This window comes from Eleutherodactylus coqui, chromosome 10 (genome assembly GCF_035609145.1).
Source record: "Eleutherodactylus coqui strain aEleCoq1 chromosome 10, aEleCoq1.hap1, whole genome shotgun sequence".
NCBI classification, from domain to species: Eukaryota; Metazoa; Chordata; class Amphibia; order Anura; family Eleutherodactylidae; genus Eleutherodactylus; species Eleutherodactylus coqui.
In genome coordinates, this window is record NC_089846.1 from 14,989,331 (window position 1) to 15,000,681 (window position 11,351).

The following is an 11,351-nucleotide window of genomic DNA, read 5'->3' on the forward strand; positions in this document are numbered from 1 at the left end:
TCCCAGCCTGTAATCAAACGCCTCTCTTTCCTGCTCCTTCATCTCCAAACAATTGCTCAGTGTACCGATCCCTGCCTGCTCCTCTTGTACTACAACCAATATTACTGGGGAAACCGACTACTGGCTTCCCCCTGACTACGCCAACTACCTATTCATCTTGTACTGCAACAGATACTACCCGGATACCAACTACTGGCTTCACCCTGACTACGCCACCCGCCTGCTCCTCTTGTACTGCATCTGATACTATCTGGATACCGACTACTGGCCTCACCCTGACTACACTACCTGCCTGCTCCTCTTGTACTGCAACCGAAACTACCTGGATACCGACTACTGGCTTCACTCTGACTATGCCACCTGCATGCTCCTCTTGTACTGCATCTGATACTACCTGGATACCAACTACTGGCTTGACCCTCGTAGATTTCCAATAAATGGATCAGCACACAGGAGGTTCTTCACGTAATATCTACCTTTATTCCTCAGCAAGACATGAAGCTGCAATGTTTCGACCCACCTTGGGTCTTTTTCATGCTTGAAAAAGACCCAAGGCGGGTCGAAACGTTGCAGCTTCATGTCTTGCTGAGGAATAAAGGTAGATATTACGTGAAGAACCTCCTGTGTGCTGATCCATTTATTGGAAAATCTACGAGGTTATGCTAATGGATCCTTGAGTCCGGATCTACTTGGGATCGTGCACCTGCCCCTCTGCCACATTAAGCTTGAATACTGGTTGTGCTGCTTTCTGTGCATCTCACTATTTGCGATACTGGCTTCACCCTGACTACGCCACCTGCCTGCTCCTCATGTACTGCAACAGATACTACCCGGATACCGACTACTGGCTTCACCCTGACTATACCACCTGCCTGCTCCTCTTGTACTGCATCTGATAATACCCGAATACTGACTATTGGCTTCACCCTGACTATACCATCTGCCTGCTCCTCTTTTACTGCATCTGATAATATTCGGATACCGACTACTGACTTCACCCTGACCACACCACCTGCCTGCTTTTCTTGTACTGCCTCTAATACTACCCGGATACAGACTACTGGCTTCACCCTGACTACACTACCTGCCTGCTCCTCTTGTACTGCATCTGATAATACCCAGATACCAACCCCTGGCTTATACTGATCACGCTACCGTTCCACATCGGTTACAAGGAACTTGAAACTAGAACCAGATAGCTACAGAGGGGTATTAAAAAAAATTCTTTAGAGTGTTATCTAACTTATGGCTGGCACTGATATTAATAGGCAACAATTAGGCAATCCACTAAGATTGCCTAATACAGACAGCCCCTCCCCACTAGGCACTAGGGCAGCATTGCTTAGAACGTGTTGTAAATAGCGCAGTCTAGTATTCATAGGGTTAAATCTGTGCAGAATGGTGTATGGCTTCTAGCATGTACTAGGGCATCGCCTCCGCAAGTCCTGCACGGGGTATAGTATTAATTTTGCCTGGAGTGTTCTTTTAAGAAAAAATAGAGCTCTCCTGGCCCAAGCGGAAGATCTGCTTTACCAAACTGCGGCCTGATAAACGCTGACATGTGAGTTACTGCCGTTCTGATAGCCATTGACCCCCTAAACCTTAGAATTCAGTGACCCTTGGGCAAAACAAGAAAAAACATCATCAAATACAGCAGCGTACAACCGACGAGCTTCACACTGCACCGGCCCGAAGCACGACGTAAAACCACGACTAAGGCTGCTTCATATGTATATATGGATGTGGATTATGTCCATGTATAACATTGTACGGGGCAGCTGCTCTTTAGAACGCCTTCAGACAGGGGTATTTGTGTACGTTTTTGTGTATATAAAATATATGTGCGCAATATGCAGAGAATAGAACCCATTTATTTCAATAGGTTTGTTCTCGTTTCCAATTTTGCGCGTGCATTTCTCGTGCACGCATAAAAATCGAACATGCTCCGTCTTTCTGGGTATTTGAGCAGCAAAGTTACCCATAGAAGTCTATGGAAGGTGCATAAATGTGCAATATGCTGTGCAATTCAATGAAAAAAAATAGAACACATCTGGACTTCATTAGGCAAAATAGGCTTTTAAATCGGCGTGGGGATGTGTTGTGCGGGCATATGAACAGGTTCTGCAGGCGCAAGAAAGTACAGTACAATGCGCTGATACACGCGCGAATCCACTGCACGAATACATTGTGCTGGAAGTTGCATATTTGTGCAAATGTTTGTCTGAGGCCACCCTTGGGGCTTCTTCAGGCGGACGGATTTGCATGTGTTTTTCCACATAAAATATATGCGTGCAATACGCAGACAATGTAACCGATTGATCCCAATGGGTTCGCTGTCATTAAGATTTTTTGCGCGCAAAAAATAGGATCTGCTCTATCTTTCTACGTATTTGCGCAGCAAAGGTCCCATGGAAGACAATCCCCGGGATTACATGAACTAAGAGCAGCAGGATGCACACAAGCAGCCATATATAATACATAGCTGGTAGCAGCTATCAGCAGGGTGCATACAGGCAGCCATATTTTACATAGATGGTAGCACTCATCAGCAGGGTGCATACAGGCAGCCATATATATTACATAGCTGGCAGCACCTATCTGCAGGGCTCACAGAGGCAGCCATATATATTACATAGATGGAAGCAGCTATCAGCAGGGTGCATACAGGCAGACATAAATATTACACACCTGGCAGATGCTATCAGCAGGGTACATACAGATAGACACACATATTACATAGCTAGTAGCAGCTATAAGCCGAGTTCATACAGGCAGCCTGGTATATTGTATAGCTGGCAGCAGCTATCAGCAGTGTGCTTACAAACAGCCATACATATTACATAGCTGGCAGCAGCTATCAACAGGGTGCTTACAGACAGCCATACATATTACATAGCTGGCAGCAGCTATCAGTAGGGTGCTTACAGACAGTCATACATATCACATAGCTGGCAGCAGCTATCAGCAGGGTGCTTACAGACAGCCATACATATCACATAGCTGGCAGCAGCTATCAGTAGGGTGCTTACAGACAGCCATACATATCACATAGCTGGCAGCAGCTATCAACTGGGTGCTTACAGACAGCCATACATATCACATAGCTGGCAGCAGCTATCAGCAGGGTGCTTACAGACAGCCATACATATCACATAGCTGGCAGCAGCTATCAGCAGGGTGCTTACAGACAGCCATACATATTACATAGCTGGCAGCAGCTATCAACAGAGTGCTTATAGACAGCCAAACATATTACATAGCTGGCAGCAGCTATTAGCAGGGTGCCTACAGACAGCCATACATATTACATAGCTGGCAGCAACTATCAACAGGGTGCTTACAGACAGCCATACATATTACATAGCTGGCAGCAGCTATCAGCAGGGTCAACAAAGGCAGCCATACATATTACATCGCTATCAGCAAGGTGCACACAGGCAGCCACACATATTACATAGCTGTAAGAAGCTATCATCAGAGTACATACAAGTAGTCATATAGATTACGGTACATATCTGGCAGAAATTAGCATGCACTCAATCAATGCACATGGGGAGATAAGTGGCTGCTAGACACCAAGTGTACTGCTTGTCTCCATCTGAAACAATGGGATAGGCAAGTAAAATACATCTTATCCGATCCATTCTTACCGAGTTCTGATTGCTTACAGGGAGCTCAATATAAAACTTGGGGCTGCTGTATGAGAGGAGATATTGATCAAATAGATAGATTCCTTACAAGATATTTCCCATGTAATAACGTATACACATATCACATATTCCCACACAGGAGTGTGTTGCAGGCAGCACCATCTGTTCTGAGCACCAGGCTGTCAGCTCCCCGGAGCCCGCACCTTCCCAGACTGTAATCCCGCTTAACCCATCAATGCTCAGCTGAGGCCTTCACCGCCGGATAGTCAACAAAGGAATACAGCGCCCACGGGTGTACACCTACCGTAGTACCTGAACCTTCTCTATATACCCCAAATACCTGTCCCCTGCCTGTATACACCCAGTACCTGAACCTTCTCTATATACCCCAAATACTTGTCCCCTGCCTGTATACACCCAGTACCTGAACCTCCTCTGTATACCTCAAATACCGGTACCCTGCCTGTATATACGCAGGACCTGAACCTTCTTTGTATACCCCGAATACCTGTCCCGTGCCTGTATACACCCAGTACCTGAACCTCCTCTGTATACCTCAAATACCGGTACCCTGCCTGTATATACGCAGGACCTGAACCTTCTTTGTATACCCCGAATACCTGTCCCGTGCCTGTATATACCCAGTACCTGAACCTTCTCTATATACCCCAAATACCTGTCCCCTGCCTGTATACACACAGTACCTGAACCTTCTCTGTATACCTCAAATACCTGTCCCTTGCCTGTATACACCCAGTACCTGAACCTTCTCTATGTACCCCAAATATCTGTACCCTGCCTGTATACACCCAGTACCTGAACCTTCTCTATGTACCCCAAATATCTGTCCCTTGCTTGTATACACCCAGTACCTGAACCTTCTGTATATTCCCCGATTACCTGTCCCCTGCCTGTATACACCCAGTGTCTGTACCTTACCTATATACTCCAAATTCCTGCCCCCTGCCTGCCTGCATAAACCCAGTACCTGTACCTTGCCTGTATAGCCTCAGTACCTGAACTTTACCTATATACCTTCAGTAGCTGTATCACAAATACCTGTTCCCTGCCTGTATATACCCAGTACCTGAACCTTCTCTATATACCCTAAATACCTGTCCCCTGCTTGTATATACCCAGTACCTGAACCTCCTCTGTATACCTGAAATACCTATCCCCTGCCTGTATACACCCAGTACCTGAACCTTCTCTGTATACTCCAAATACCTGTCCCCTGCCTGTATACACCCAGTACCTGAACCTTCTCTGTATACTCCAAATACCTGTCCCCTGTCTGTATATACCCAGTACCTGAACCTTCTCTGTATACCCCAAATACCTGTACCCTGCCTGTATACCCCAAATACCTGTACCCTGCCTGTATACACCCAATACCGGAACCTTCTCTATATACCCCAAATATCTGTCCCTTGCCTGCATACATCCAGTACCTGAACCTTCTGTATATACCCCAAATACCTGTCCCCTGCCTGTATATACCCAGTACCTGAACCTTTTCTGTTTACCCGGAATACCTGTCCCGTGCCTGTATATACCCAGTACCTGAACCTTCTCTATATACCCCAAATACCTGTACCCTGCCTGTATACACCCAGTACCTGAACCTTCTCTACATACCCCAAATACCTGTTCCCTGCCTGTATACACCCAGTACCTGAACCTTCTGTATATTCCCCGATTACCTGTCCCCTGCCTGTATACACCCAGTGTCTGTACCTTACCTATATACTCCAAATTCCTGCCCCCTGCCTGCATAAACCCAGTACCTGTACCTTGCCTGTATAGTCTCAGTACCTGAACCTTACCTATATACCTTCAGTAGCTGTATCCCAAATACCTGTCCCCTGCCTGTATACACCCAGTACCTGAACCTTCTCTATATACCCTAAATACCTGTCCCCTGCCTGTATACACCCAGTACCTGAACCTTCTCTATATACCCTAAATACCTGTCCCCTGCCTGTATATACCCATTACCTGAACCTTCTTTGTATACCCCGAATACCTATCCCCTGCCTGTATATACCCAGTACCTGAATCTTCTCTATATACCCCAAATACCTGTCCCCTGCCTGTATACACCCAGTACCTGAACCTTCCCTGTATACCCCGAATACCTGTCCCCTGCCTGTATACACCCAGTGTCTGTACTTTACCTATATACTCCAAATATCTGCCTCCTGGCTGCATAAACCCAGTACCTGTTCCTTGCCTGTATAGCCTCAGTACCCGAACCTTACCTTCAGTAGCTGTACCTTATCTGTATACCCCCAGAACCTGTACTCTGTTTTTATATACCCAGGGCCTGTAAACTATCTGTATACCCCCAGGATTTGTACCTTTACTGTATATACCCAGGGCTCTTCCCCTTTCTATATATATATATACCACCAGTACCTGTATCTTTTCCGTATACCCCTAACACCTGTAACCTGTCTATATATATATATATATATATATATATATATATACCCCCAGTATATATATCTTGTCTGTATACCCCCAGTACCTGTACCCTGCCTGTATAGCCTCAGCACCTGCACTTTATCTATTTACCTTCAGTACCTGTACCCTGCCTGTATACCCTTAGTACCTATACCCTTTCTGTATACCTCCAGGACCTGCCCCGTAACCTTTATACCCCCAGTACCTGTCCCCTGCCTGTATACACCCAGTACAAGTACCCTATCTGTATACACTTAGGGCTTGTAGCTTATCTGTATACCCCCAGTACCTGTACCCTGCCTGTATACCCCCAGGCCCTATACCGTATCTGTATATCCCCAAGATCTGTAGCTCATCTATATACCTCCACTACCTGTACACTGGCTGTATACCCCCAGTCCCTAAACCTTATCTGTATACCCCCAAGATCTGTCCCCTGCTAGAATACCCCTAGTACCTGCCCTTTGCCTATATAGCCCCAATACAAGTACCTGTATATCCCGAGGACCTGTACCCTGCTTGTATATATACCCCCAGTACTTGCCCCCTTCCTGTATACCCCTAGGACCTGTGCCCTGCCTGTATACATCCAGTACCTGTACATTATCTGTATATGCACAGTACCTGTACCTGCCTGTATACGCTCAGGACCTGTATCTTATCTGTATGCCCCCAGTACCTTCATCCTGCCTGCATACCCCCAGGCCCCATACCGTATCTGTATACCCCCAAGATCTGTCCCCTGCAAGAATACCCCCAGTACCTGTACCCTGCATATACACCCCCAGCACCTGTACCATATCTGTAAATACACTTTACCTGTCCCCTACCTGTATACCACCAGGATCTGTACTGTGCCTGTATATACCCTGGGCCCGTCCCCTGCTGCTATGCATCCAGTATGTCTATCTTGTCTGCATACCGCCAGGACCTGTACCCTCCCTGTACACCCTCAGTACCTTACCTTATCTGTACACCCTCAGTACCTGTACCTTATCTGTACACCCTCAGTACCTGTACCTTATCTGTATACCTGCATGATCTGTACCTTATCTGTATTCCTCCAGTACCTGCCCCCTGCCTGAATACTCCCAGTACCTGTACCATATCTGTATACCCCCAGGATGTGTCCCCTCTGGTATACCCACAGTACATGTATCCTATCTATATACACCCAGGATATGTAGCATGCCTGTATACACCCAGTACATGTACTGTATTTGTACACCCCCAGGGCCTCTCCTCTGTCTGTATACCCCCAGTACCCATCCCCTGCCCTCCTATCATGCAGGATGTGTGCACAGTGCTGTGTATACCCCCAGTACCCATCCCCTGCCCTCCTATCATGCTGTGTGCACAGTGCTGTGTATACCCCCAGTACCCATCCCCTGCCCTCCTATCATGCAGGATGTGTGCACAGTGCTGTGTATACCCCCAGTACCCATCCCCTGCCCTCCTATCATGCTGTGTGCACAGTGCTGTGTATACCCCCAGTACCCATCCCCTGCCCTCCTATCATGCTGTGTGCACAGTGCTGTGTATACCCCCAGTACCCATCCCCTGCCCTCCTATCATGCTGTGTGCACAGTGCTGTGTATACCCCCAGTACCCATCCCCTGCCCTCCTATCATGCTGTGTGCACAGTGCTGTGTATACCCCCAGTACCCATCCCCTGCCCTCCTATCATGCTGTGTGCACAGTGCTGTGTATACCCCCTGTACCCATCCCCTGCCCTCCTGTGTGCACAGTGCTGTGTATACTACATGATGTCTTTAGTGTCTCTATAAATCCTACAGAACATCCAGTTTCATGATGACAAAATGGTGGTGGGGGAAGATCTTGTCACCTTTCACCGCCCTGACATCACCGGTGTCACAATGATGGAGCCTGTACATTTGTGTGTCACCTTGGGAGCAGTGGATGCACACATCCCTACGAGCCCTTCCTTCCACCATCCTATGGATCCTCCGCAGGATGTAGCGGGCACGTCTCTAGATTCTCCTGGTCACGGTAATGGACTGTGATGGCACACGGAACGTGTCATGTATGTGCTACACACCGCCACCACATGTACTGCGATGTCCGGGCTGTATATACATGGAGGACATTCCATATCCTATATGTGTCCTCAGCATTGGATGCAAAGAAAGAAGCAGACCCTTGACTGTAAACAGATGACATTGGTTTGGTGAGCCCCCTCCCTTTTTCCTCCATTGCAGTGACATACTGTACTGTATTCCTCAGCACCTCCTCCATTTTTCCGCTATCCCCCACTGCATATTAACCCTTTACATCCATCATAGTTTATAATGCAACGTAAACCTGCTAGAATAAAAATGACTGATGCAAAAGGAACAGATCAGGATGCAATACTGAAGCATCCATACATCTGTCTATAGGTGACATATACACCCATAGGCATATACAGGTCATGAAGGTGACTGGGCTGCTCTCTGCTCATTGCAGTGCTGATGGCAGCACTGGACTATGGATGGTCCCTCTAGGACACAGCCATGTAAATCTGCTTTGTGGCTCCTCTAATCCAGCCTGCAATGACTGGTGTAAACACATCAGCTGCAGTGCACTTACCTGCCCACGAAATTCTCCAGGACCGAGCTCTTGCCAGCGCTCTGACCCCCAACCACAGCGATCTGGGGCAGATCTAGGTTGGCATTCTGTCCGATGGCTGAGAAGGCATCTTGCAGCTTGTTAACCAGCGGAATCAGCTCTTCCATCCCTCGGTTGCCCATCTTGAAGGCTGCTGCCTCTTCCTGGCGATGTCAGTGTGTGTGGTGGTCGCTCTACAAGCCTCTCACACCTTGTCCCCTGTGACTATGGGAGGGGGGATGTGCAGGACCCCTCTGATCTACACGGTCCTGCTTCTCCTCCTCTGCTCCTTCGCTTCTCCAGACTGCCAACTCAGGCGCATCTAGCAAGCAGATCCTATGGGATTTAAACTACAGTTACAGCCTTCTGCCACCAGGGGGGGCGCGCCGCTAATGATAATGATTGCCAGCTCAAGCGCATTTACCAGATACTGGGGGGGAGGATTTAAATTGAAGTGACCGCCTTCAGCCACTGGAGGGCGCAGCTTACTTGTGCCAATATACAACTCATTGTCAAAACCAATCTGTCCTTAGAAACAGTTGTCGGAATTGGATGAAACTTTCTCTGTGTGATTGTAAGGTTGGTATAAGTGATTACAATATCAGAGCAAAAACATCATTTATTGTGGAAAACTGACCCCTTGTATGGAGGCTCTAGTACCCTGTTGTACCGCCTCTAGCTTGGATACAAGATGTGATACGGGGGGCATGGAGGCTCTAGTACCCTGTTGTACCGCCTCTAGCTTGGATACAAGATATGATACGGGGGCATGGAGGTTCTAGTACTCTGTTGTACCACCTCTAGCTTGGATACAAGATGTAGACAATAGAAGGCAAAAAATTATCAGCGCTCCAATATATGGTAAAATGATGAATGAAGGAAAAAGCAAAATCCAAAAAGACTTACTTCACAGGGGTGCCTGATGTATGGCACCCCAGATCCCAGACGGTATGTAGAATCACAGATATATTGAAAGACAGATATCAGAGAAAATGTCACCTCTGATCACTGGAGGTAACTGCACTATAATCACTATCACTGTGTGGAGCTGGTATCTATTATATAGTGACTGCAATATGTAGAGGTACACTAAAGCTGATCTGATGTATCTAAGCGCAACATGTTATAAATCTTGTGTAAAAAAAACAACACATAGTTATTTTTCATTCTGGGATAGTGAAATCCGAGCTTTGGCCATGGGTGCCAGGAGTGCTATATATGCCCTGATATCAGTCAGTTACCTCCTTGTCCCTACTGTCTCCCATGACCAGTCTGAAGCCAGTTCCCTATCCAAGTATCCCTTGGCCTCTCCCATTGTCTGAGCCCTCCATCACCCAAAACATTAGTCCTGCTTCCTTGGTCTGACTCCAGTTATAGGCGAGGGGTTTCTGCATGGTAGCAAGGGTGCATGCCTCTGATGGCTCCAGCACAAGTGTCCCTCTCAGGACACTAAATCACTCCTGTACTCACTTGACAGATAGCACCTCTCTCTTTACAGTTACAATCACCTCTGTAGTGTTTGGCAGGGGAGTTACTCCCTTTTGTGGTGCACCAATGCTCACGTGAGTACAAGGGACCTGGTTTCAATGGTTATGAATGATCTTGCGCTTCCATGAAGCTTATGTTATGGGGGTCGAGGCAGAAACTCCTCAGCACCATATTGGTTACGGCACAACACTACTCAGGAAATCCACCGCATCCGCAGGCTGAGAACAGACCAAAAGGTGTATGCTTATAGGGTTGTCAGAGAATACAGCGCCCATTTGTTTACTACAAACTTTCCTTAAATTCAGAAATGGTGAAGAGCAAACATTTCAAAAGTTCGGTTCAGCCGGTTTGACAAATTTCAAAGGAAAGTTGAGTTCAGCCCAAATGAATTCAAATTGAACCAGAACTTCACCAATACCCCTGAAAGAAGTGGTGGGGTTCAAAGATCAACCGCCCAAAGTTTGGGTTCGCGCTGAATCAAACCTTTAGCAAAGTTCGGCCCGAAACAGGGTTTGACTATTTTGCTTCGCTCACACTATCCATACACATTGTCTGGATGTTCTAGAATACTGATATAAAACCTAGACCTGGATCCTCCACCTGACAATGACTTTACATATTACTGTATCTAATACTGACATGCTAAGTGGATTCATCTAGATCAGCGGCTCTCTATGTGCAGACTATGGTTACAATATGGACTGGGGACAGCAGCTATCCAAAACCGTCATACCTGCCATAGATGCATTGGGGCACTGCAGGGTCTTCTCAAATGTACTTATGATGTTGCAGGTCTGCAATCAGGAATAGAAATACGACATGTGCAACCTGTGTCACCTCATAGCTTGTTGGGGGGCTCCAGGCGGATGTAGACTGGGCCAGTTGCCCCCTTCGGTCCACCCAACCTGATGATCTTCTTCCTCTGTGTGGCAGAGACTTAATGCAACTACATGGATCATCCTTTTCCTGGCTCTGTTTCCTTCCCTCTGATGTTTTGAAGTACCACTGTCAGAGCATCGTTACCCCTGCAACTCAAAAGCTTAGTTCAGTTATCGGCTTTGTTCTTGGGCTGTATTTATTTTATGAGCTTGATTCTGGTATTGTATCTATGTACTGAGCTTGGCTCTGGTGCTATATTAA

At 47.0% G+C, this 11,351-nt stretch overlaps 1 protein-coding gene across 13 annotated transcripts in view; it reads right to left on the minus strand.

Moving 5' to 3' along the window:
• Positions 1-9,032, minus strand: part of DNM1 (dynamin 1) — a 128,526-nt gene extending 119,494 nt beyond the window's left edge. For all 13 annotated transcript variants that reach the window (XM_066580334.1, XM_066580342.1, XM_066580329.1 and 10 more), the window contains exon 1: positions 8,706-9,032. In XM_066580334.1, the coding sequence (XP_066436431.1) occupies positions 8,706-8,866 (161 nt within the window). In that variant the 5' untranslated portion in view covers positions 8,867-9,032. The remainder of the gene's footprint in view (positions 1-8,705) is intronic.
• Positions 9,033-11,351: the final 2,319 nt, after the last annotated feature.